Raw genomic sequence first — 25,904 nt, forward strand, 5'->3', positions numbered from 1 at the left:
TACCTACACTGTAGGTGTGCCACGAGTGTGGCATTTTTTTACACTGTTGTTCAACCTACTCGTGTTGGTTTGGTTGATTATTATTATTGAAATAAATATGTAGTACGCGTCTTTTTAATTACCCCACCTACCTAGTTTTGTTTATTAGCACATTATTCGTAACTCTACTCATGATCCAGAGTCGTACCTACGTCATTGGAATCGTCTTGATGGCGCGAGTACTACCATTGGGTAGGTGGTTAAGGTTAAGAGTAAATACAATTCGGTGGAAAAATAATCAAAACGGTGAATTTAATGCGCGGGTTTCTATAAGAAAGACAGAAAGAAAGACAGACAGACAGACGCAGTGCAAAGTTTTGTCTTCATAAGTCCCCCCCCCCACTCCTCCCCCCTCCTGCCCCACCAACACCCAAGATGTTGTGTGTCTCTTTCTCTCTACCAACGGGCGACGGCGGCCACATGCGATAGCGCTAACACGTAAGCATATTTAAGGCCCCGTCTGGTGAAAATTTTATGTTTTCACTGTTTGTTGCAGCGCGCGCGCGGTGTTCATTCTTTTGAATTATTGAAGAGGAGATACAAACAAACAGAGGATGACCGGTCGCGGTAAAGGCGGAAAGGGATTGGGGAAAGGTGGTGCCAAGCGTCACAGGAAAGTGCTGCGTGACAACATCCAAGGTATCACCAAGCCGGCCATCCGTCGTCTGGCGCGCAGGGGTGGAGTGAAGCGTATATCCGGTCTGATATACGAGGAGACCCGCGGCGTGTTGAAAGTGTTCCTCGAGAACGTGATCCGCGACGCCGTCACCTACACGGAGCACGCCAAGAGGAAGACCGTCACCGCCATGGACGTCGTTTACGCTCTGAAACGTCAGGGTCGCACCCTGTACGGTTTCGGAGGTTAGAGGACTCCTTCAGTACCACGCCACGCCTACGTTTACTTACCTAGGTGGCGTTAAAAGAAAAAGGCCCTTTTCAGGGCCGCATATATTTCGATTATTCTATTATCACTTCTCTTGTTGTGTTTATTTATTTGCACTTTACACCTTCCTACACTAACACAGCACAGATAAGATACAGTAGTGCTGCAAACAATACTTACTAATGAAAATCATAGATTGATACTTACTTAATTAATTAATTAATTAATTAATTAATGTAGGGTGACGCGCGTACCCAGATACACGTCAATGATAGTAGTCGAACTGTGAATGTTGTCAAGAGTCGTTGAATACTCGTAGGTACCTAGGTTCCTATTATGCATATACTTGCGTGTGTGTAGGTACATAATAGGGACATTGTTATCCATCACTTTATATTTTGTTATTTAATAAAATCAATTCAATATTCACGGTGCCTATTCTCATAATCCAACTACCTAGGTCCACCTATGTACGTCGTACGTAACTAATTAGAGGTAGGTAAGTACTTGTATTTAAGTACTTATATATTTTCTTTGTACATAACTAACTAAGTGGCTGCATGGTAATTATTTATTATTAGCAAGTATCAATATTCCATAATGGAGTTTAAGTTTAATAATAAATATGTAATGTGTTAGTGCCCTCGATGTACAGAATGTCGCGACCGGGCCGGCTAGGCTGGCCGAGCCGCGCGCGCCTCCTCAGCGCCGCAAGTGAGTTATCCATTATCCGTCTTTTCATTATTATTTGTACATTAATGAGAACATAAAAGGAATACAATTATATTTTTCTATATCATATCGGTATACCTCTATCTAAATAATCAGACCGTCAGCGGGAGACTACAATTATTCGTACACGCCGAGAGATCGAGTCGTGTTTTACGAGGCTCCACTTCGATCGGGCTAAAGTACATATGCATCCGACTCAGTGTTGATATGAGTGGTCAGATCGATAGAATAGAATCTCAGCTTTTAATTTGGCAAGACATACAATGATTAAGCATTGTTTTATAGAGAAAAATGGCTTTTAAACGGGACCCGAGGTACGCGACTAGCGGTGTATCGAAATTAAACATCGATCGCTCCGCTGGCGCGGCGGTGACGCGCTATTGGATTACACCACGACACGGCCGGGCTCATGATAAAACGACACGTTCGTTGCAAATGATGGAAAATTTAAATGGGAATATATAATTTTGTTTTAATCTGATGCATGCTAGTGAAAAGTTGTAAGTATTCGTACGGGAAAATGTCTAGCGACATCGCGGTTCTCCTTACGGTATAGCCACGAGCCTTACTACCGACAGCGACCTCGTGCGGCGTATCGCTATTTGTATCGTTAAAAGTTCGGTGCAAAGTTGCTCTCAAGTCTCAGTGTATACTTACTAGTTGTTAGTAGTTAGTTACTACCTATTAATTTTTTTCGTGTTGTGTGTGCGTGCATCATCAAATAATAGCAAAGAAAATGTCAGACACCGCAGTCGCATCCGAAGCACCGGCCCCGGCGACACCCGCGAAGAAGCCCAAGGCCTCCGCGGGCGCCGGCGGCGCCGCCGCCAAGAAGCCGAAAGCGAAGCCCACCCATCCGAAGACGTCCGAGATGGTGAACAGCGCCATCAAGGAGCTCAAGGAGAGGAGCGGCTCGTCGCTGCAGGCCATCAAAAAGTACATCGCCGCCCAGTACAAGGTAGACGCGGAGAAGATGGCACCTTTCATCAGGAAGTACCTGAAGAGCGCCGTCGAATCCGGCGCGCTGATCCAGACCAAGGGCAAGGGCGCGTCGGGCTCGTTCAAGCTCGAGTCGAAGTCGTCCGCGTCCAAGAAGCCCGCCGGCGGCAAGGGCGCCGCCGCGTCCGCCGCCTCCGCGAGGGCCAAGAAGGCCGCCTCCACCGCGGCCGCGGCCGGCGCGAAGGGCGGCAAGAAGGCCACCGCCGCGGCGGCCGCCTCGTCCCCGTCTCGGGCGAAGACCGCCGCCGCGACCGCCAGGGACAAGAAGGCCGCCGCGGCCAAGAGGAAGAAGCCGGCCGCGAAGAAGACCTCCGTCGCCGCCGCGTCCCCGGCCAAGGCCAAGGGGGCCGCCTCCAAGGCGAAGAAGACCGCCAAGCCGCCCACGAAGAAACCTAAAGCGCCGAAACCGAAGAAGGCCGCGCCCAAGTCGAAACCCGCCGCCAAGAAGGCCGCCGCTGCTAAAAAGTAAGCTCAGCTCCACTGGCTGCCGCCTTCGGCCTTCGTCGAACTGCTCGCTAATCGCCGTACGTACGTGCGTGCCTGCCTGCCGCTCGCTGCTCGATGCGGCGGACGGACGACGGATCGGCGATGATGCGCGCGTTCAAGAGTTCTGCGTGCGGCTTTACAACCGCAACAATAAAAAGCCCTTTTCAGGGCTAACACACATTTCCTAGATACCTACCGAATATAATTGACATTCGTGCGTTTTTATTATATCTACCTACCAACCAACCAACCAACCAACCAACCTATGTACCTACCTACCAGCTACTTTTTTTTTTTTCTTCTAAGGATCACCATTCCTGAGATACTGCGATTCTAAAAGTTTTCCTTTCAATTTACCGTTTAACTTATAACGTAAGTATATTATATGACTCCATTTTCGACAAATCACTTTGGTCACGCCAGAGGGCGTCTCGGCGGGCGGGAAAAGCTAACTTTGTAACTTTGGGAAGGAGAGTGAAAGGCTAGACAATATGTTTATTATTGTGATTTTGAAATGGCTAGAGAGTAAATAAATAATCATTATTATCATTGTGACTCGAACCGACATTTACCTAACTTACTACTACCTAATTTTTAGCTCCATAATTTATATCTCGCTTCGCTCGCGCACGCCTAAAAAAAAAACGCTCGCTTCGCTCGCGCACCCCTAAAAAAAAAAACGCTCGCTTCGCTCGCGCACGCCTAAAAAAAAAAAAAACGCTCGCTTCGCTCGCGCACGCCTAAAAAAAAAAACGCTCGCTTCGCTCGCGCACGCCTAAAAAAAAAAAACGCTCGCTTCGCTCGCGCACGCCTAAAAAAAAAACGCTCGCTTCGCTCGCGCACGCCTAAAAAAAAAAACGCTCGCTTCGCTCGCGCACGCCTAAAAAAAAAAAACGCTCGCTTCGCTCGCGCACGCCTAAAAAAAAAAAAACGCTCGCTTCGCTCGCGCACGCCTAAAAAAAAAAAACGCTCGCTTCGCTCGCGCACGCCTAAAAAAAAAAAACGCTCGCTTCGCTCGCGCACGCCTAAAAAAAAAAACGCTCGCTTCGCTCGCGCACGCCTAAAAAAAAAAACGCTCGCTTCGCTCGCGCACCCCTAAAAGAAAAAACGCTCGCTTTTATTCACAAGACATTCTACACCCTACCTACCTAGGGTACAGCCGTATAGAGGTAGTAGCTCTATCTAGAGTCGCTTCGTATCGTAGAGTAGGTACCTAAACAGGTGTTCGGTGTGTTTTGTTTGAAAACTACATATTATTATGTACTAACATTGTTTATGTCCTAATAACCTACGATAAACACAAAAATATATATAAATCTTATATGTAATACTTACTTACCAACTTCAATTTTATCATTCATTCATTCTAACTATGCCAATACGACACTTAGTATTAATTAGTAGATAGGTACACTACACTACACTACACTATACTATATTTCTAATGAATCATAAATACAAATTTAGTTCATTTCACCTACTCGTACCTAAGATATTCATCTATAAACTCTACTCTACTCTACTCTACTTACAGTTATTAGGTACTGCTGGCTGGCTGTCTGTTGTATAAACTACGTACGAGTAGGTACTAGGTACCAGTACCACTCACTAACACTAAAACTAAACTTCTCACTTTATTTCATTTCATCATATCAATAATTACGTACCTACCTACCTACCTACCTACCTACTTACTTACTTAAATAATTAATTAATTAATACTTAAGTACATACATACATCGCACATCACAATATCCTGCCGAACCCGATCCCGACTCCCGACTCCCGCTCCGTGACCTACCTACCTACCTACCTCTCATCTAACTACGTCATACTACGTTAGATACAATTACCTATTTATTTCTTTTCTTTTCTCTTTTCTTTTATACCTAAAAAATAGCAAAAGGCAAAAGCTCACGAATGATGTACGAGTATGTGTGTACCTACCTACCTACCTACCTACCTACCTACCTACCTACCTACCTATAGTTTTATTTTTATTTTTATTTTATTTTTTATGCGACGTTGTCGCTTCGCTGTCTCTACGAGTGTCCAACATGCAACGTCGCATTTTCAAAACAAATATGAGACAAACTACTCGCTAAGCCTCGTCGCCAACCCCACCTTACGACTCACTATATATATGCCGTCTCGCGATATCAGTTTTTTAATAGTTCTCTCACATCACCGGTCGCACGCGCGTGTACGCAACGTACACGTATATTTGTGATTTAGATCGTTTTTAAACTCCTCAACAACAATGTCCGGACGTGGCAAAGGCGGCAAAGTTAAGGGAAAGGTCAAGTCTCGCTCCAACCGTGCCGGTCTACAGTTCCCCGTCGGACGTATTCACAGGCTGCTGAGGAAGGGCAACTACGCTGAACGCGTCGGTGCCGGCGCGCCCGTTTATCTCGCGGCCGTGATGGAGTATCTCGCCGCTGAAGTTCTCGAGTTGGCCGGCAACGCGGCGCGCGACAACAAGAAGACCAGGATCATACCGAGGCATCTTCAGCTGGCCATCCGCAACGACGAGGAACTGAACAAGCTTCTCTCCGGCGTGACTATCGCACAGGGTGGCGTGCTGCCGAACATCCAAGCTGTCCTGTTGCCCAAGAAGACCGAGAAGAAGGCCTAATAATTTATCTTCTTCTTGGTACCTACCTACTCGATATACTACTTATCGAGAAATATGAACAAAAGGCCCTTTTCAGGGCCACAAAACTGTTCCAATGTTATTATTATCAACGATACAACAATCGCGCACATACACACACTCTTTATAAGTAGGTCATTATATCGATACATTTACGTAGGTAATAATATATAAATTATATACAGCTATTGTAAAGAGAGAAATTTTTTTTTTTTTTTCTTTTTTAAATTGAATTCAAAAACGCTTCAACCCGTAATAGATTACCTACCTAGTTTAGACCTAAACAGGCGCTTCATAATTAATCGCCTCGTATTTATTATTACTGGTATACATGGTGGTACATTGTATTATAATTGTACATACATAATATTACACACACGCACGCACGCACCTACCTACGTCTAATAATAATTATTATTAAGATACATGTAAGAATTACGCCTATTCGCACGAAATACGTAAACATAAACTCATTTTTTTTTTATTTTTTTTTTTTTTCCCGCGAGCGGCGAGCGGGCCGGGGGGGAATGGATTAAACGCCGCACTCTCTCCCCTCTCTCGCGAACAGTAATCGTTTGACGATTGGTCGAATTGGTTGCAACCGCTCGCCGCAGCCGCTACTGGTTACCGCGTTGAAAAACTAACAAAACTCGAAGACCCCAAAAAATTTGGCGCACACACTTCTCTTCTATCGTCTCAACGATACATACAGCGGTCTCGTGCGTAACTCGTGTGTTTGTTTTTATAATATATAGTGCTCGCAGTTCGTTAGTTTGTACAATATGCCACCCAAGACTAGCGGCAAGGCAGCCAAGAAATCCGGCAAGGCCCAGAAGAACATCTCCAAGTCTGACAAGAAAAAGAAGAAGCACAAGAGGAAGGAGAGCTACGCCATTTACATTTACAAGGTGCTCAAGCAGGTCCACCCCGACACCGGTATCTCCAGTAAGGCCATGTCGATCATGAACTCGTTCGTGAACGACATATTCGAGCGCATCGCCGCCGAGGCCTCCCGTCTCGCCCACTACAACAAGAGGTCGACGATCACCTCCAGGGAGGTGCAGACCTCTGTGAGACTACTGCTGCCGGGAGAGCTGGCCAAGCACGCGGTCAGTGAAGGCACAAAGGCCGTCACCAAGTACACTAGCTCGAAGTGAGCTAGCCCATCGCGTCTTGTCTTCCTCGTTGAAGTGAACGAGATGTAAACAAAAGGCCCTTTTCAGGGCCACAAAAAGATTCAGATTTTTTACTTACCTACTTACTTTTATTGACTCCAAAAAATGTTAGTTTGTTATTTGTTAGTTGTTACCTACCACTGTTAATCACATCACCAACCTAATGGTTAAAATATATTATCGTAGTTTATCTATTCAATCGGTGCTTAATCGCCTAGCCGTAAGTAGGTATCTACATATTTAAATACTACATTACATACATTAACTTCGCTTGTAAAATATAATAATACCTATTAGGCAAGTAATAATACTATTATTATTTTTACATACTTGTATTTTACTCTCACGCCCGTGTACAAAAGTAAGTACCTAGTAGACAACTATGACAAAATACCTAAAATACCTACCTATATTTAATAATATAAAACTTAAGTTGTATATGTATGTATGTATGTATGTATGTCTGTCTGTCTGTCTGTCTGTCTTTCTGTTTTTGTAAGTCATCATAGACTTCTTAGACAGTACAATAATATTGTATCAATAGTTATTCAATTAAATATTATTAAAACAAAAAATATATACCTACACGTGATATTATATTATTATTGCATATCTTTCTCGTCTCTCTCTCTCTCTCTCTCACACGCGCGCGCAGTGCACTGCGGTGCCCGCTTCCCCTCTCGCCCCTCTCCCCCGCGTGCCAGTCCATATATAAGGTTCAGATCCTGGTAGCAAAATTTTTATAAACTAACAGTGTCGGTTGCGACTGGACGCACGCAAAGTTTAACATACATTTATTTTTTTCTTTTATAGAAAAAAAAAGGAGATAGTAGAAGAATATGGCCCGCACGAAGCAGACCGCTCGCAAGTCCACCGGTGGTAAAGCGCCTCGCAAGCAGCTGGCAACCAAGGCTGCACGCAAGAGCGCTCCCGCCACCGGCGGCGTGAAGAAGCCTCACCGCTACAGACCGGGCACTGTGGCGCTTCGTGAGATCCGTCGTTACCAGAAGAGCACCGAACTCCTGATCCGCAAGCTTCCGTTCCAGCGGCTGGTGCGCGAGATAGCTCAGGACTTCAAGACCGACCTCCGATTCCAGAGCTCCGCCGTGATGGCCCTGCAGGAGGCCAGCGAGGCGTATCTGGTCGGACTATTCGAAGACACCAACCTGTGCGCCATCCACGCAAAACGTGTCACCATCATGCCGAAGGACATCCAGCTGGCGCGCAGGATCAGGGGCGAACGCGCCTAAAACTGTGTGCGAGCGTCGTCGGGTGGTCACTTGCCTAATTGTGCAATTGCAAAAGGCCCTTTTCAGGGCCACAAAACTTTCGTTTGATACCTACTTTATTACTCTACCTACACTGTAGGTGTGCCACGAGTGTGGCATTTTTTTACACTGTTGTTCAACCTACTCGTGTTGGTTTGGTTGATTATTATTATTGAAATAAATATGTAGTACGCGTCTTTTTAATTACCCCACCTACCTAGTTTTGTTTATTAGCACATTATTCGTAACTCTACTCATGATCCAGAGTCGTACCTACGTCATTGGAATCGTCTTGATGGCGCGAGTACTACCATTGGGTAGGTGGTTAAGGTTAAGAGTAAATACAATTCGGTGGAAAAATAATCAAAACGGTGAATTTAATGCGCGGGTTTCTATAAGAAAGACAGAAAGAAAGACAGACAGACAGACGCAGTGCAAAGTTTTGTCTTCATAAGTCCCCCCCCCCACTCCTCCCCCCTCCTGCCCCACCAACACCCAAGATGTTGTGTGTCTCTTTCTCTCTACCAACGGGCGACGGCGGCCACATGCGATAGCGCTAACACGTAAGCATATTTAAGGCCCCGTCTGGTGAAAATTTTATGTTTTCACTGTTTGTTGCAGCGCGCGCGCGGTGTTCATTCTTTTGAATTATTGAAGAGGAGATACAAACAAACAGAGGATGACCGGTCGCGGTAAAGGCGGAAAGGGATTGGGGAAAGGTGGTGCCAAGCGTCACAGGAAAGTGCTGCGTGACAACATCCAAGGTATCACCAAGCCGGCCATCCGTCGTCTGGCGCGCAGGGGTGGAGTGAAGCGTATATCCGGTCTGATATACGAGGAGACCCGCGGCGTGTTGAAAGTGTTCCTCGAGAACGTGATCCGCGACGCCGTCACCTACACGGAGCACGCCAAGAGGAAGACCGTCACCGCCATGGACGTCGTTTACGCTCTGAAACGTCAGGGTCGCACCCTGTACGGTTTCGGAGGTTAGAGGACTCCTTCAGTACCACGCCACGCCTACGTTTACTTACCTAGGTGGCGTTAAAAGAAAAAGGCCCTTTTCAGGGCCGCATATATTTCGATTATTCTATTATCACTTCTCTTGTTGTGTTTATTTATTTGCACTTTACACCTTCCTACACTAACACAGCACAGATAAGATACAGTAGTGCTGCAAACAATACTTACTAATGAAAATCATAGATTGATACTTACTTAATTAATTAATTAATTAATTAATTAATGTAGGGTGACGCGCGTACCCAGATACACGTCAATGATAGTAGTCGAACTGTGAATGTTGTCAAGAGTCGTTGAATACTCGTAGGTACCTAGGTTCCTATTATGCATATACTTGCGTGTGTGTAGGTACATAATAGGGACATTGTTATCCATCACTTTATATTTTGTTATTTAATAAAATCAATTCAATATTCACGGTGCCTATTCTCATAATCCAACTACCTAGGTCCACCTATGTACGTCGTACGTAACTAATTAGAGGTAGGTAAGTACTTGTATTTAAGTACTTATATATTTTCTTTGTACATAACTAACTAAGTGGCTGCATGGTAATTATTTATTATTAGCAAGTATCAATATTCCATAATGGAGTTTAAGTTTAATAATAAATATGTAATGTGTTAGTGCCCTCGATGTACAGAATGTCGCGACCGGGCCGGCTAGGCTGGCCGAGCCGCGCGCGCCTCCTCAGCGCCGCAAGTGAGTTATCCATTATCCGTCTTTTCATTATTATTTGTACATTAATGAGAACATAAAAGGAATACAATTATATTTTTCTATATCATATCGGTATACCTCTATCTAAATAATCAGACCGTCAGCGGGAGACTACAATTATTCGTACACGCCGAGAGATCGAGTCGTGTTTTACGAGGCTCCACTTCGATCGGGCTAAAGTACATATGCATCCGACTCAGTGTTGATATGAGTGGTCAGATCGATAGAATAGAATCTCAGCTTTTAATTTGGCAAGACATACAATGATTAAGCATTGTTTTATAGAGAAAAATGGCTTTTAAACGGGACCCGAGGTACGCGACTAGCGGTGTATCGAAATTAAACATCGATCGCTCCGCTGGCGCGGCGGTGACGCGCTATTGGATTACACCACGACACGGCCGGGCTCATGATAAAACGACACGTTCGTTGCAAATGATGGAAAATTTAAATGGGAATATATAATTTTGTTTTAATCTGATGCATGCTAGTGAAAAGTTGTAAGTATTCGTACGGGAAAATGTCTAGCGACATCGCGGTTCTCCTTACGGTATAGCCACGAGCCTTACTACCGACAGCGACCTCGTGCGGCGTATCGCTATTTGTATCGTTAAAAGTTCGGTGCAAAGTTGCTCTCAAGTCTCAGTGTATACTTACTAGTTGTTAGTAGTTAGTTACTACCTATTAATTTTTTTCGTGTTGTGTGTGCGTGCATCATCAAATAATAGCAAAGAAAATGTCAGACACCGCAGTCGCATCCGAAGCACCGGCCCCGGCGACACCCGCGAAGAAGCCCAAGGCCTCCGCGGGCGCCGGCGGCGCCGCCGCCAAGAAGCCGAAAGCGAAGCCCACCCATCCGAAGACGTCCGAGATGGTGAACAGCGCCATCAAGGAGCTCAAGGAGAGGAGCGGCTCGTCGCTGCAGGCCATCAAAAAGTACATCGCCGCCCAGTACAAGGTAGACGCGGAGAAGATGGCACCTTTCATCAGGAAGTACCTGAAGAGCGCCGTCGAATCCGGCGCGCTGATCCAGACCAAGGGCAAGGGCGCGTCGGGCTCGTTCAAGCTCGAGTCGAAGTCGTCCGCGTCCAAGAAGCCCGCCGGCGGCAAGGGCGCCGCCGCGTCCGCCGCCTCCGCGAGGGCCAAGAAGGCCGCCTCCACCGCGGCCGCGGCCGGCGCGAAGGGCGGCAAGAAGGCCACCGCCGCGGCGGCCGCCTCGTCCCCGTCTCGGGCGAAGACCGCCGCCGCGACCGCCAGGGACAAGAAGGCCGCCGCGGCCAAGAGGAAGAAGCCGGCCGCGAAGAAGACCTCCGTCGCCGCCGCGTCCCCGGCCAAGGCCAAGGGGGCCGCCTCCAAGGCGAAGAAGACCGCCAAGCCGCCCACGAAGAAACCTAAAGCGCCGAAACCGAAGAAGGCCGCGCCCAAGTCGAAACCCGCCGCCAAGAAGGCCGCCGCTGCTAAAAAGTAAGCTCAGCTCCACTGGCTGCCGCCTTCGGCCTTCGTCGAACTGCTCGCTAATCGCCGTACGTACGTGCGTGCCTGCCTGCCGCTCGCTGCTCGATGCGGCGGACGGACGACGGATCGGCGATGATGCGCGCGTTCAAGAGTTCTGCGTGCGGCTTTACAACCGCAACAATAAAAAGCCCTTTTCAGGGCTAACACACATTTCCTAGATACCTACCGAATATAATTGACATTCGTGCGTTTTTATTATATCTACCTACCAACCAACCAACCAACCAACCAACCTATGTACCTACCTACCAGCTACTTTTTTTTTTTTCTTCTAAGGATCACCATTCCTGAGATACTGCGATTCTAAAAGTTTTCCTTTCAATTTACCGTTTAACTTATAACGTAAGTATATTATATGACTCCATTTTCGACAAATCACTTTGGTCACGCCAGAGGGCGTCTCGGCGGGCGGGAAAAGCTAACTTTGTAACTTTGGGAAGGAGAGTGAAAGGCTAGACAATATGTTTATTATTGTGATTTTGAAATGGCTAGAGAGTAAATAAATAATCATTATTATCATTGTGACTCGAACCGACATTTACCTAACTTACTACTACCTAATTTTTAGCTCCATAATTTATATCTCGCTTCGCTCGCGCACGCCTAAAAAAAAAACGCTCGCTTCGCTCGCGCACCCCTAAAAAAAAAAACGCTCGCTTCGCTCGCGCACGCCTAAAAAAAAAAAAACGCTCGCTTCGCTCGCGCACGCCTAAAAAAAAAAACGCTCGCTTCGCTCGCGCACGCCTAAAAAAAAAAAACGCTCGCTTCGCTCGCGCACGCCTAAAAAAAAAACGCTCGCTTCGCTCGCGCACGCCTAAAAAAAAAAACGCTCGCTTCGCTCGCGCACGCCTAAAAAAAAAAACGCTCGCTTCGCTCGCGCACGCCTAAAAAAAAAAAAACGCTCGCTTCGCTCGCGCACGCCTAAAAAAAAAAACGCTCGCTTCGCTCGCGCACGCCTAAAAAAAAAAAAACGCTCGCTTCGCTCGCGCACGCCTAAAAAAAAAAACGCTCGCTTCGCTCGCGCACGCCTAAAAAAAAAAACGCTCGCTTCGCTCGCGCACCCCTAAAAGAAAAAACGCTCGCTTTTATTCACAAGACATTCTACACCCTACCTACCTAGGGTACAGCCGTATAGAGGTAGTAGCTCTATCTAGAGTCGCTTCGTATCGTAGAGTAGGTACCTAAACAGGTGTTCGGTGTGTTTTGTTTGAAAACTACATATTATTATGTACTAACATTGTTTATGTCCTAATAACCTACGATAAACACAAAAATATATATAAATCTTATATGTAATACTTACTTACCAACTTCAATTTTATCATTCATTCATTCTAACTATGCCAATACGACACTTAGTATTAATTAGTAGATAGGTACACTACACTACACTACACTATACTATATTTCTAATGAATCATAAATACAAATTTAGTTCATTTCACCTACTCGTACCTAAGATATTCATCTATAAACTCTACTCTACTCTACTCTACTTACAGTTATTAGGTACTGCTGGCTGGCTGTCTGTTGTATAAACTACGTACGAGTAGGTACTAGGTACCAGTACCACTCACTAACACTAAAACTAAACTTCTCACTTTATTTCATTTCATCATATCAATAATTACGTACCTACCTACCTACCTACCTACCTACTTACTTACTTAAATAATTAATTAATTAATACTTAAGTACATACATACATCGCACATCACAATATCCTGCCGAACCCGATCCCGACTCCCGACTCCCGCTCCGTGACCTACCTACCTACCTACCTCTCATCTAACTACGTCATACTACGTTAGATACAATTACCTATTTATTTCTTTTCTTTTCTCTTTTCTTTTATACCTAAAAAATAGCAAAAGGCAAAAGCTCACGAATGATGTACGAGTATGTGTGTACCTACCTACCTACCTACCTACCTACCTACCTACCTACCTATAGTTTTATTTTTATTTTTATTTTATTTTTTATGCGACGTTGTCGCTTCGCTGTCTCTACGAGTGTCCAACATGCAACGTCGCATTTTCAAAACAAATATGAGACAAACTACTCGCTAAGCCTCGTCGCCAACCCCACCTTACGACTCACTATATATATGCCGTCTCGCGATATCAGTTTTTTAATAGTTCTCTCACATCACCGGTCGCACGCGCGTGTACGCAACGTACACGTATATTTGTGATTTAGATCGTTTTTAAACTCCTCAACAACAATGTCCGGACGTGGCAAAGGCGGCAAAGTTAAGGGAAAGGTCAAGTCTCGCTCCAACCGTGCCGGTCTACAGTTCCCCGTCGGACGTATTCACAGGCTGCTGAGGAAGGGCAACTACGCTGAACGCGTCGGTGCCGGCGCGCCCGTTTATCTCGCGGCCGTGATGGAGTATCTCGCCGCTGAAGTTCTCGAGTTGGCCGGCAACGCGGCGCGCGACAACAAGAAGACCAGGATCATACCGAGGCATCTTCAGCTGGCCATCCGCAACGACGAGGAACTGAACAAGCTTCTCTCCGGCGTGACTATCGCACAGGGTGGCGTGCTGCCGAACATCCAAGCTGTCCTGTTGCCCAAGAAGACCGAGAAGAAGGCCTAATAATTTATCTTCTTCTTGGTACCTACCTACTCGATATACTACTTATCGAGAAATATGAACAAAAGGCCCTTTTCAGGGCCACAAAACTGTTCCAATGTTATTATTATCAACGATACAACAATCGCGCACATACACACACTCTTTATAAGTAGGTCATTATATCGATACATTTACGTAGGTAATAATATATAAATTATATACAGCTATTGTAAAGAGAGAAATTTTTTTTTTTTTTTCTTTTTTAAATTGAATTCAAAAACGCTTCAACCCGTAATAGATTACCTACCTAGTTTAGACCTAAACAGGCGCTTCATAATTAATCGCCTCGTATTTATTATTACTGGTATACATGGTGGTACATTGTATTATAATTGTACATACATAATATTACACACACGCACGCACGCACCTACCTACGTCTAATAATAATTATTATTAAGATACATGTAAGAATTACGCCTATTCGCACGAAATACGTAAACATAAACTCATTTTTTTTTTATTTTTTTTTTTTTTCCCGCGAGCGGCGAGCGGGCCGGGGGGGAATGGATTAAACGCCGCACTCTCTCCCCTCTCTCGCGAACAGTAATCGTTTGACGATTGGTCGAATTGGTTGCAACCGCTCGCCGCAGCCGCTACTGGTACCGCGTTGAAAAACTAACAAAACTCGAAGACCCCAAAAAATTTGGCGCACACACTTCTCTTCTATCGTCTCAACGATACATACAGCGGTCTCGTGCGTAACTCGTGTGTTTGTTTTTATAATATATAGTGCTCGCAGTTCGTTAGTTTGTACAATATGCCACCCAAGACTAGCGGCAAGGCAGCCAAGAAATCCGGCAAGGCCCAGAAGAACATCTCCAAGTCTGACAAGAAAAAGAAGAAGCACAAGAGGAAGGAGAGCTACGCCATTTACATTTACAAGGTGCTCAAGCAGGTCCACCCCGACACCGGTATCTCCAGTAAGGCCATGTCGATCATGAACTCGTTCGTGAACGACATATTCGAGCGCATCGCCGCCGAGGCCTCCCGTCTCGCCCACTACAACAAGAGGTCGACGATCACCTCCAGGGAGGTGCAGACCTCTGTGAGACTACTGCTGCCGGGAGAGCTGGCCAAGCACGCGGTCAGTGAAGGCACAAAGGCCGTCACCAAGTACACTAGCTCGAAGTGAGCTAGCCCATCGCGTCTTGTCTTCCTCGTTGAAGTGAACGAGATGTAAACAAAAGGCCCTTTTCAGGGCCACAAAAAGATTCAGATTTTTTACTTACCTACTTACTTTTATTGACTCCAAAAAATGTTAGTTTGTTATTTGTTAGTTGTTACCTACCACTGTTAATCACATCACCAACCTAATGGTTAAAATATATTATCGTAGTTTATCTATTCAATCGGTGCTTAATCGCCTAGCCGTAAGTAGGTATCTACATATTTAAATACTACATTACATACATTAACTTCGCTTGTAAAATATAATAATACCTATTAGGCAAGTAATAATACTATTATTATTTTTACATACTTGTATTTTACTCTCACGCCCGTGTACAAAAGTAAGTACCTAGTAGACAACTATGACAAAATACCTAAAATACCTACCTATATTTAATAATATAAAACTTAAGTTGTATATGTATGTATGTATGTATGTATGTCTGTCTGTCTGTCTGTCTGTCTTTCTGTTTTTGTAAGTCATCATAGACTTCTTAGACAGTACAATAATATTGTATCAATAGTTATTCAATTAAATATTATTAAAACAAAAAATATATACCTACACGTGATATTATATTATTATTGCATATCTTTCTCGTCTCTCTCTCTCTCTCTCTCACACGCGCGCGCAGTGCACTGCGGTGCCCGCTTCCCCTCTCGCCCCTCTCCCCCGCGTGCCAGTCCATATATAAGGTTCAGATCCTGGTAGCAAAATTTTTATAAACTAACAGTGTCGGTTGCGACTGGACGCACGCAAAGTTTAACATACATTTATTTTTTTCTTTTATAGAAAAAAAAAGGAGATAGTAGAAGAATATGGCCCGCACGAAGCAGACCGCTCGCAAGTCCACCGGAGGTAAAGCGCCTCGCAAGCAGCTGGCAACCAAGGCTGCACGCAAGAGCGCTCCCGCCACCGGCGGCGTGAAGAAGCCTCACCGCTACAGACCGGGCACTGTGGCGCTTCGTGAGATCCGTCGTTACCAGAAGAGCACCGAACTCCTGATCCGCAAGCTTCCGTTCCAGCGGCTGGTGCGCGAGATAGCTCAGGACTTCAAGACCGACCTCCGATTCCAGAGCTCCGCCGTGATGGCCCTGCAGGAGGCCAGCGAGGCGTATCTGGTCGGACTATTCGAAGACACCAACCTGTGCGCCATCCACGCAAAACGTGTCACCATCATGCCGAAGGACATCCAGCTGGCGCGCAGGATCAGGGGCGAACGCGCCTAAAACTGTGTGCGAGCGTCGTCGGGTGGTCACTTGCCTAATTGTGCAATTGCAAAAGGCCCTTTTCAGGGCCACAAAACTTTCGTTTGATACCTACTTTATTACTCTACCTACACTGTAGGTGTGCCACGAGTGTGGCATTTTTTTACACTGTTGTTCAACCTACTCGTGTTGGTTTGGTTGATTATTATTATTGAAATAAATATGTAGTACGCGTCTTTTTAATTACCCCACCTACCTAGTTTTGTTTATTAGCACATTATTCGTAACTCTACTCATGATCCAGAGTCGTACCTACGTCATTGGAATCGTCTTGATGGCGCGAGTACTACCATTGGGTAGGTGGTTAAGGTTAAGAGTAAATACAATTCGGTGGAAAAATAATCAAAACGGTGAATTTAATGCGCGGGTTTCTATAAGAAAGACAGAAAGAAAGACAGACAGACAGACGCAGTGCAAAGTTTTGTCTTCATAAGTCCCCCCCCCCACTCCTCCCCCCTCCTGCCCCACCAACACCCAAGATGTTGTGTGTCTCTTTCTCTCTACCAACGGGCGACGGCGGCCACATGCGATAGCGCTAACACGTAAGCATATTTAAGGCCCCGTCTGGTGAAAATTTTATGTTTTCACTGTTTGTTGCAGCGCGCGCGCGGTGTTCATTCTTTTGAATTATTGAAGAGGAGATACAAACAAACAGAGGATGACCGGTCGCGGTAAAGGCGGAAAGGGATTGGGGAAAGGTGGTGCCAAGCGTCACAGGAAAGTGCTGCGTGACAACATCCAAGGTATCACCAAGCCGGCCATCCGTCGTCTGGCGCGCAGGGGTGGAGTGAAGCGTATATCCGGTCTGATATACGAGGAGACCCGCGGCGTGTTGAAAGTGTTCCTCGAGAACGTGATCCGCGACGCCGTCACCTACACGGAGCACGCCAAGAGGAAGACCGTCACCGCCATGGACGTCGTTTACGCTCTGAAACGTCAGGGTCGCACCCTGTACGGTTTCGGAGGTTAGAGGACTCCTTCAGTACCACGCCACGCCTACGTTTACTTACCTAGGTGGCGTTAAAAGAAAAAGGCCCTTTTCAGGGCCGCATATATTTCGATTATTCTATTATCACTTCTCTTGTTGTGTTTATTTATTTGCACTTTACACCTTCCTACACTAACACAGCACAGATAAGATACAGTAGTGCTGCAAACAATACTTACTAATGAAAATCATAGATTGATACTTACTTAATTAATTAATTAATTAATTAATTAATGTAGGGTGACGCGCGTACCCAGATACACGTCAATGATAGTAGTCGAACTGTGAATGTTGTCAAGAGTCGTTGAATACTCGTAGGTACCTAGGTTCCTATTATGCATATACTTGCGTGTGTGTAGGTACATAATAGGGACATTGTTATCCATCACTTTATATTTTGTTATTTAATAAAATCAATTCAATATTCACGGTGCCTATTCTCATAATCCAACTACCTAGGTCCACCTATGTACGTCGTACGTAACTAATTAGAGGTAGGTAAGTACTTGTATTTAAGTACTTATATATTTTCTTTGTACATAACTAACTAAGTGGCTGCATGGTAATTATTTATTATTAGCAAGTATCAATATTCCATAATGGAGTTTAAGTTTAATAATAAATATGTAATGTGTTAGTGCCCTCGATGTACAGAATGTCGCGACCGGGCCGGCTAGGCTGGCCGAGCCGCGCGCGCCTCCTCAGCGCCGCAAGTGAGTTATCCATTATCCGTCTTTTCATTATTATTTGTACATTAATGAGAACATAAAAGGAATACAATTATATTTTTCTATATCATATCGGTATACCTCTATCTAAATAATCAGACCGTCAGCGGGAGACTACAATTATTCGTACACGCCGAGAGATCGAGTCGTGTTTTACGAGGCTCCACTTCGATCGGGCTAAAGTACATATGCATCCGACTCAGTGTTGATATGAGTGGTCAGATCGATAGAATAGAATCTCAGCTTTTAATTTGGCAAGACATACAATGATTAAGCATTGTTTTATAGAGAAAAATGGCTTTTAAACGGGACCCGAGGTACGCGACTAGCGGTGTATCGAAATTAAACATCGATCGCTCCGCTGGCGCGGCGGTGACGCGCTATTGGATTACACCACGACACGGCCGGGCTCATGATAAAACGACACGTTCGTTGCAAATGATGGAAAATTTAAATGGGAATATATAATTTTGTTTTAATCTGATGCATGCTAGTGAAAAGTTGTAAGTATTCGTACGGGAAAATGTCTAGCGACATCGCGGTTCTCCTTACGGTATAGCCACGAGCCTTACTACCGACAGCGACCTCGTGCGGCGTATCGCTATTTGTATCGTTAAAAGTTCGGTGCAAAGTTGCTCTCAAGTCTCAGTGTATACTTACTAGTTGTTAGTAGTTAGTTACTACCTATTAATTTTTTTCGTGTTGTGTGTGCGTGCATCATCAAATAATAGCAAAGAAAATGTCAGACACCGCAGTCGCATCCGAAGCACCGGCCCCGGCGACACCCGCGAAGAAGCCCAAGGCCTCCGCGGGCGCCGGCGGCGCCGCCGCCAAGAAGCCGAAAGCGAAGCCCACCCATCCGAAGACGTCCGAGATGGTGAACAGCGCCATCAAGGAGCTCAAGGAGAGGAGCGGCTCGTCGCTGCAGGCCATCAAAAAGTACATCGCCGCCCAGTACAAGGTAGACGCGGAGAAGATGGCACCTTTCATCAGGAAGTACCTGAAGAGCGCCGTCGAATCCGGCGCGCTGATCCAGACCAAGGGCAAGGGCGCGTCGGGCTCGTTCAAGCTCGAGTCGAAGTCGTCCGCGTCCAAGAAGCCCGCCGGCGGCAAGGGCGCCGCCGCGTCCGCCGCCTCCGCGAGGGCCAAGAAGGCCGCCTCCACCGCGGCCGCGGCCGGCGCGAAGGGCGGCAAGAAGGCCACCGCCGCGGCGGCCGCCTCGTCCCCGTCTCGGGCGAAGACCGCCGCCGCGACCGCCAGGGACAAGAAGGCCGCCGCGGCCAAGAGGAAGAAGCCGGCCGCGAAGAAGACCTCCGTCGCCGCCGCGTCCCCGGCCAAGGCCAAGGGGGCCGCCTCCAAGGCGAAGAAGACCGCCAAGCCGCCCACGAAGAAACCTAAAGCGCCGAAACCGAAGAAGGCCGCGCCCAAGTCGAAACCCGCCGCCAAGAAGGCCGCCGCTGCTAAAAAGTAAGCTCAGCTCCACTGGCTGCCGCCTTCGGCCTTCGTCGAACTGCTCGCTAATCGCCGTACGTACGTGCGTGCCTGCCTGCCGCTCGCTGCTCGATGCGGCGGACGGACGACGGATCGGCGATGATGCGCGCGTTCAAGAGTTCTGCGTGCGGCTTTACAACCGCAACAATAAAAAGCCCTTTTCAGGGCTAACACACATTTCCTAGATACCTACCGAATATAATTGACATTCGTGCGTTTTTATTATATCTACCTACCAACCAACCAACCAACCAACCAACCTATGTACCTACCTACCAGCTACTTTTTTTTTTTTCTTCTAAGGATCACCATTCCTGAGATACTGCGATTCTAAAAGTTTTCCTTTCAATTTACCGTTTAACTTATAACGTAAGTATATTATATGACTCCATTTTCGACAAATCACTTTGGTCACGCCAGAGGGCGTCTCGGCGGGCGGGAAAAGCTAACTTTGTAACTTTGGGAAGGAGAGTGAAAGGCTAGACAATATGTTTATTATTGTGATTTTGAAATGGCTAGAGAGTAAATAAATAATCATTATTATCATTGTGACTCGAACCGACATTTACCTAACTTACTACTACCTAATTTTTAGCTCCATAATTTATATCTCGCTTCGCTCGCGCACGCCTAAAAAAAAAACGCTCGCTTCGCTCGCGCACCCCTAAAAAAAAAAACGCTCGCTTCGCTCGCGCACGCCTAAAAAAAAAAAAACGCTCGCTTCGCTCGCGCACGCCTAAAAAAAAAAACGCTCGCTTCGCTCGCGCACGCCTAAAAAAAAAAAACGCTCGCTTCGCTCGCGCACGCCTAAAAAAAAAACGCTCGCTTCGCTCGCGCACGCCTAAAAAAAAAAACGCTCGCTTCGCTCGCGCACGCCTAAAAAAAAAAACGCTCGCTTCGCTCGCGCACGCCTAAAAAAAAAAAAACGCTCGCTTCGCTCGCGCACGCCTAAAAAAAAAAACGCTCGCTTCGCTCGCGCACGCCTAAAAAAAAAAAAACGCTCGCTTCGCTCGCGCACGCCTAAAAAAAAAAACGCTCGCTTCGCTCGCGCACGCCTAAAAAAAAAAACGCTCGCTTCGCTCGCGCACCCCTAAAAGAAAAAACGCTCGCTTTTATTCACAAGACATTCTACACCCTACCTACCTAGGGTACAGCCGTATAGAGGTAGTAGCTCTATCTAGAGTCGCTTCGTATCGTAGAGTAGGTACCTAAACAGGTGTTCGGTGTGTTTTGTTTGAAAACTACATATTATTATGTACTAACATTGTTTATGTCCTAATAACCTACGATAAACACAAAAATATATATAAATCTTATATGTAATACTTACTTACCAACTTCAATTTTATCATTCATTCATTCTAACTATGCCAATACGACACTTAGTATTAATTAGTAGATAGGTACACTACACTACACTACACTATACTATATTTCTAATGAATCATAAATACAAATTTAGTTCATTTCACCTACTCGTACCTAAGATATTCATCTATAAACTCTACTCTACTCTACTCTACTTACAGTTATTAGGTACTGCTGGCTGGCTGTCTGTTGTATAAACTACGTACGAGTAGGTACTAGGTACCAGTACCACTCACTAACACTAAAACTAAACTTCTCACTTTATTTCATTTCATCATATCAATAATTACGTACCTACCTACCTACCTACCTACCTACTTACTTACTTAAATAATTAATTAATTAATACTTAAGTACATACATACATCGCACATCACAATATCCTGCCGAACCCGATCCCGACTCCCGACTCCCGCTCCGTGACCTACCTACCTACCTACCTCTCATCTAACTACGTCATACTACGTTAGATACAATTACCTATTTATTTCTTTTCTTTTCTCTTTTCTTTTATACCTAAAAAATAGCAAAAGGCAAAAGCTCACGAATGATGTACGAGTATGTGTGTACCTACCTACCTACCTACCTACCTACCTACCTACCTACCTATAGTTTTATTTTTATTTTTATTTTATTTTTTATGCGACGTTGTCGCTTCGCTGTCTCTACGAGTGTCCAAACATGCAACGTCGCATTTTCAAAACAAATATGAGACAAACTACTCGCTAAGCCTCGTCGCCAACCCCACCTTACGACTCACTATATATATGCCGTCTCGCGATATCAGTTTTTTAATAGTTCTCTCACATCACCGGTCGCACGCGCGTGTACGCAACGTACACGTATATTTGTGATTTAGATCGTTTTTAAACTCCTCAACAACAATGTCCGGACGTGGCAAAGGCGGCAAAGTTAAGGGAAAGGTCAAGTCTCGCTCCAACCGTGCCGGTCTACAGTTCCCCGTCGGACGTATTCACAGGCTGCTGAGGAAGGGCAACTACGCTGAACGCGTCGGTGCCGGCGCGCCCGTTTATCTCGCGGCCGTGATGGAGTATCTCGCCGCTGAAGTTCTCGAGTTGGCCGGCAACGCGGCGCGCGACAACAAGAAGACCAGGATCATACCGAGGCATCTTCAGCTGGCCATCCGCAACGACGAGGAACTGAACAAGCTTCTCTCCGGCGTGACTATCGCACAGGGTGGCGTGCTGCCGAACATCCAAGCTGTCCTGTTGCCCAAGAAGACCGAGAAGAAGGCCTAATAATTTATCTTCTTCTTGGTACCTACCTACTCGATATACTACTTATCGAGAAATATGAACAAAAGGCCCTTTTCAGGGCCACAAAACTGTTCCAATGTTATTATTATCAACGATACAACAATCGCGCACATACACACACTCTTTATAAGTAGGTCATTATATCGATACATTTACGTAGGTAATAATATATAAATTATATACAGCTATTGTAAAGAGAGAAATTTTTTTTTTTTTTTCTTTTTTAAATTGAATTCAAAAACGCTTCAACCCGTAATAGATTACCTACCTAGTTTAGACCTAAACAGGCGCTTCATAATTAATCGCCTCGTATTTATTATTACTGGTATACATGGTGGTACATTGTATTATAATTGTACATACATAATATTACACACACGCACGCACGCACCTACCTACGTCTAATAATAATTATTATTAAGATACATGTAAGAATTACGCCTATTCGCACGAAATACGTAAACATAAACTCATTTTTTTTTTATTTTTTTTTTTTTTCCCGCGAGCGGCGAGCGGGCCGGGGGGGAATGGATTAAACGCCGCACTCTCTCCCCTCTCTCGCGAACAGTAATCGTTTGACGATTGGTCGAATTGGTTGCAACCGCTCGCCGCAGCCGCTACTGGTACCGCGTTGAAAAACTAACAAAACTCGAAGACCCCAAAAAATTTGGCGCACACACTTCTCTTCTATCGTCTCAACGATACATACAGCGGTCTCGTGCGTAACTCGTGTGTTTGTTTTTATAATATATAGTGCTCGCAGTTCGTTAGTTTGTACAATATGCCACCCAAGACTAGCGGCAAGGCAGCCAAGAAATCCGGCAAGGCCCAGAAGAACATCTCCAAGTCTGACAAGAAAAAGAAGAAGCACAAGAGGAAGGAGAGCTACGCCATTTACATTTACAAGGTGCTCAAGCAGGTCCACCCCGACACCGGTATCTCCAGTAAGGCCATGTCGATCATGAACTCGTTCGTGAACGACATATTCGAGCGCATCGCCGCCGAGGCCTCCCGTCTCGCCCACTACAACAAGAGGTCGACGATCACCTCCAGGGAGGTGCAGACCTCTGTGAGACTACTGCTGCCGGGAGAGCTGGCCAAGCACGCGGTCAGTGAAGGCACAAAGGCCGTCACCAAGTACACTAGCTCGAAGTGAGCTAGCCCATCGCGTCTTGTCTTCCTCGTTGAAGTGAACGAGATGTAAACAAAAGGCCCTTTTCAGGGCCACAAAAAGATTCAGATTTTTTACTTACCTACTTACTTTTATTGACTCCAAAAAATGTTAGTTTGTTATTTGTTAGTTGTTACCTACCACTGTTAATCACATCACCAACCTAATGGTTAAAATATATTATCGTAGTTTATCTATTCAATCGGTGCTTAATCGCCTAGCCGTAAGTAGGTATCTACATATTTAAATACTACATTACATACATTAACTTCGCTTGTAAAATATAATAATACCTATTAGGCAAGTAATAATACTATTATTATTTTTACATACTTGTATTTTACTCTCACGCCCGTGTACAAAAGTAAGTACCTAGTAGACAACTATGACAAAATACCTAAAATACCTACCTATATTTAATAATATAAAACTTAAGTTGTATATGTATGTATGTATGTATGTATGTCTGTCTGTCTGTCTGTCTGTCTTTCTGTTTTTGTAAGTCATCATAGACTTCTTAGACAGTACAATAATATTGTATCAATAGTTATTCAATTAAATATTATTAAAACAAAAAATATATACCTACACGTGATATTATATTATTATTGCATATCTTTCTCGTCTCTCTCTCTCTCTCTCTCACACGCGCGCGCAGTGCACTGCGGTGCCCGCTTCCCCTCTCGCCCCTCTCCCCCGCGTGCCAGTCCATATATAAGGTTCAGATCCTGGTAGCAAAATTTTTATAAACTAACAGTGTCGGTTGCGACTGGACGCACGCAAAGTTTAACATACATTTATTTTTTTCTTTTATAGAAAAAAAAAGGAGATAGTAGAAGAATATGGCCCGCACGAAGCAGACCGCTCGCAAGTCCACCGGAGGTAAAGCGCCTCGCAAGCAGCTGGCAACCAAGGCTGCACGCAAGAGCGCTCCCGCCACCGGCGGCGTGAAGAAGCCTCACCGCTACAGACCGGGCACTGTGGCGCTTCGTGAGATCCGTCGTTACCAGAAGAGCACCGAACTCCTGATCCGCAAGCTTCCGTTCCAGCGGCTGGTGCGCGAGATAGCTCAGGACTTCAAGACCGACCTCCGATTCCAGAGCTCCGCCGTGATGGCCCTGCAGGAGGCCAGCGAGGCGTATCTGGTCGGACTATTCGAAGACACCAACCTGTGCGCCATCCACGCAAAACGTGTCACCATCATGCCGAAGGACATCCAGCTGGCGCGCAGGATCAGGGGCGAACGCGCCTAAAACTGTGTGCGAGCGTCGTCGGGTGGTCACTTGCCTAATTGTGCAATTGCAAAAGGCCCTTTTCAGGGCCACAAAACTTTCGTTTGATACCTACTTTATTACTCTACCTACACTGTAGGTGTGCCACGAGTGTGGCATTTTTTTACACTGTTGTTCAACCTACTCGTGTTGGTTTGGTTGATTATTATTATTGAAATAAATATGTAGTACGCGTCTTTTTAATTACCCCACCTACCTAGTTTTGTTTATTAGCACATTATTCGTAACTCTACTCATGATCCAGAGTCGTACCTACGTCATTGGAATCGTCTTGATGGCGCGAGTACTACCATTGGGTAGGTGGTTAAGGTTAAGAGTAAATACAATTCGGTGGAAAAATAATCAAAACGGTGAATTTAATGCGCGGGTTTCTATAAGAAAGACAGAAAGAAAGACAGACAGACAGACGCAGTGCAAAGTTTTGTCTTCATAAGTCCCCCCCCCCACTCCTCCCCCCTCCTGCCCCACCAACACCCAAGATGTTGTGTGTCTCTTTCTCTCTACCAACGGGCGACGGCGGCCACATGCGATAGCGCTAACACGTAAGCATATTTAAGGCCCCGTCTGGTGAAAATTTTATGTTTTCACTGTTTGTTGCAGCGCGCGCGCGGTGTTCATTCTTTTGAATTATTGAAGAGGAGATACAAACAAACAGAGGATGACCGGTCGCGGTAAAGGCGGAAAGGGATTGGGGAAAGGTGGTGCCAAGCGTCACAGGAAAGTGCTGCGTGACAACATCCAAGGTATCACCAAGCCGGCCATCCGTCGTCTGGCGCGCAGGGGTGGAGTGAAGCGTATATCCGGTCTGATATACGAGGAGACCCGCGGCGTGTTGAAAGTGTTCCTCGAGAACGTGATCCGCGACGCCGTCACCTACACGGAGCACGCCAAGAGGAAGACCGTCACCGCCATGGACGTCGTTTACGCTCTGAAACGTCAGGGTCGCACCCTGTACGGTTTCGGAGGTTAGAGGACTCCTTCAGTACCACGCCACGCCTACGTTTACTTACCTAGGTGGC

General features: G+C 45.7%; 11 protein-coding genes across 11 annotated transcripts in view; all 11 read left to right on the forward strand.

Annotated features, from left to right (window-relative positions):
• LOC123878693 overlaps positions 1 to 25,904 on the forward strand; it is a 317,944-nt gene that overhangs the window by 74,755 nt on the left and 217,285 nt on the right. The window lies entirely within an intron of this gene.
• LOC123878664 (histone H1B-like) lies at positions 1,791 to 3,347 on the forward strand. The gene has a single exon (XM_045925976.1). The coding sequence runs from the start codon at positions 2,391 to 2,393 to the stop codon at positions 3,120 to 3,122; it is 732 nt and encodes a 243-aa protein (XP_045781932.1). The 5' UTR covers positions 1,791 to 2,390; the 3' UTR covers positions 3,123 to 3,347.
• On the forward strand, positions 5,246 to 5,860 carry LOC123878707 (histone H2A). Its single transcript, XM_045926023.1, has one exon. It carries the CDS (start codon positions 5,400 to 5,402, stop codon positions 5,772 to 5,774), a length of 375 nt encoding a protein of 124 aa, XP_045781979.1. The 5' UTR covers positions 5,246 to 5,399; the 3' UTR covers positions 5,775 to 5,860.
• Positions 6,477 to 7,028, forward strand: LOC123878721 (histone H2B). The gene has a single exon (XM_045926038.1). The coding sequence runs from the start codon at positions 6,575 to 6,577 to the stop codon at positions 6,947 to 6,949; it is 375 nt and encodes a 124-aa protein (XP_045781994.1). The 5' UTR covers positions 6,477 to 6,574; the 3' UTR covers positions 6,950 to 7,028.
• On the forward strand, positions 10,112 to 11,668 carry LOC123878665 (histone H1B-like). The gene has a single exon (XM_045925977.1). The coding sequence runs from the start codon at positions 10,712 to 10,714 to the stop codon at positions 11,441 to 11,443; it is 732 nt and encodes a 243-aa protein (XP_045781933.1). The 5' UTR covers positions 10,112 to 10,711; the 3' UTR covers positions 11,444 to 11,668.
• On the forward strand, positions 13,552 to 14,986 carry LOC123878696 (histone H2A). The gene has a single exon (XM_045926012.1). It carries the CDS (start codon positions 13,715 to 13,717, stop codon positions 14,087 to 14,089), a length of 375 nt encoding a protein of 124 aa, XP_045781968.1. The 5' UTR covers positions 13,552 to 13,714; the 3' UTR covers positions 14,090 to 14,986.
• On the forward strand, positions 14,887 to 15,342 carry LOC123878716 (histone H2B). The gene has a single exon (XM_045926032.1). It carries the CDS (start codon positions 14,889 to 14,891, stop codon positions 15,261 to 15,263), a length of 375 nt encoding a protein of 124 aa, XP_045781988.1. The 5' UTR covers positions 14,887 to 14,888; the 3' UTR covers positions 15,264 to 15,342.
• Positions 16,041 to 16,600, forward strand: LOC123878686 (histone H3). Its single transcript, XM_045926000.1, has one exon. It carries the CDS (start codon positions 16,121 to 16,123, stop codon positions 16,529 to 16,531), a length of 411 nt encoding a protein of 136 aa, XP_045781956.1. The 5' UTR covers positions 16,041 to 16,120; the 3' UTR covers positions 16,532 to 16,600.
• LOC123878666 (histone H1B-like) lies at positions 18,426 to 19,982 on the forward strand. The gene has a single exon (XM_045925978.1). It carries the CDS (start codon positions 19,026 to 19,028, stop codon positions 19,755 to 19,757), a length of 732 nt encoding a protein of 243 aa, XP_045781934.1. The 5' UTR covers positions 18,426 to 19,025; the 3' UTR covers positions 19,758 to 19,982.
• Positions 21,923 to 23,301, forward strand: LOC123878706 (histone H2A). Its single transcript, XM_045926022.1, has one exon. The coding sequence runs from the start codon at positions 22,030 to 22,032 to the stop codon at positions 22,402 to 22,404; it is 375 nt and encodes a 124-aa protein (XP_045781978.1). The 5' UTR covers positions 21,923 to 22,029; the 3' UTR covers positions 22,405 to 23,301.
• On the forward strand, positions 23,202 to 23,657 carry LOC123878717 (histone H2B). The gene has a single exon (XM_045926033.1). The coding sequence runs from the start codon at positions 23,204 to 23,206 to the stop codon at positions 23,576 to 23,578; it is 375 nt and encodes a 124-aa protein (XP_045781989.1). The 5' UTR covers positions 23,202 to 23,203; the 3' UTR covers positions 23,579 to 23,657.

The sequence above is a fragment of the Maniola jurtina genome, chromosome 26 (assembly GCF_905333055.1).
Source record: "Maniola jurtina chromosome 26, ilManJurt1.1, whole genome shotgun sequence".
Taxonomy (NCBI): Eukaryota; Metazoa; Arthropoda; class Insecta; order Lepidoptera; family Nymphalidae; genus Maniola; species Maniola jurtina.

Bases quoted from the DNA above. Each gene is read 5' to 3' on its own strand.
- LOC123878664 (XM_045925976.1), top strand. From the start codon at position 2,391: ATGTCAGACACCGCAGTCGCATCCGAAGCACCGGCCCCGGCGACACCC.
- LOC123878707 (XM_045926023.1), top strand. From the start codon at position 5,400: ATGTCCGGACGTGGCAAAGGCGGCAAAGTTAAGGGAAAGGTCAAGTCT.
- LOC123878721 (XM_045926038.1), top strand. From the start codon at position 6,575: ATGCCACCCAAGACTAGCGGCAAGGCAGCCAAGAAATCCGGCAAGGCC.
- LOC123878665 (XM_045925977.1), top strand. From the start codon at position 10,712: ATGTCAGACACCGCAGTCGCATCCGAAGCACCGGCCCCGGCGACACCC.
- LOC123878696 (XM_045926012.1), top strand. From the start codon at position 13,715: ATGTCCGGACGTGGCAAAGGCGGCAAAGTTAAGGGAAAGGTCAAGTCT.
- LOC123878716 (XM_045926032.1), top strand. From the start codon at position 14,889: ATGCCACCCAAGACTAGCGGCAAGGCAGCCAAGAAATCCGGCAAGGCC.
- LOC123878686 (XM_045926000.1), top strand. From the start codon at position 16,121: ATGGCCCGCACGAAGCAGACCGCTCGCAAGTCCACCGGAGGTAAAGCG.
- LOC123878666 (XM_045925978.1), top strand. From the start codon at position 19,026: ATGTCAGACACCGCAGTCGCATCCGAAGCACCGGCCCCGGCGACACCC.
- LOC123878706 (XM_045926022.1), top strand. From the start codon at position 22,030: ATGTCCGGACGTGGCAAAGGCGGCAAAGTTAAGGGAAAGGTCAAGTCT.
- LOC123878717 (XM_045926033.1), top strand. From the start codon at position 23,204: ATGCCACCCAAGACTAGCGGCAAGGCAGCCAAGAAATCCGGCAAGGCC.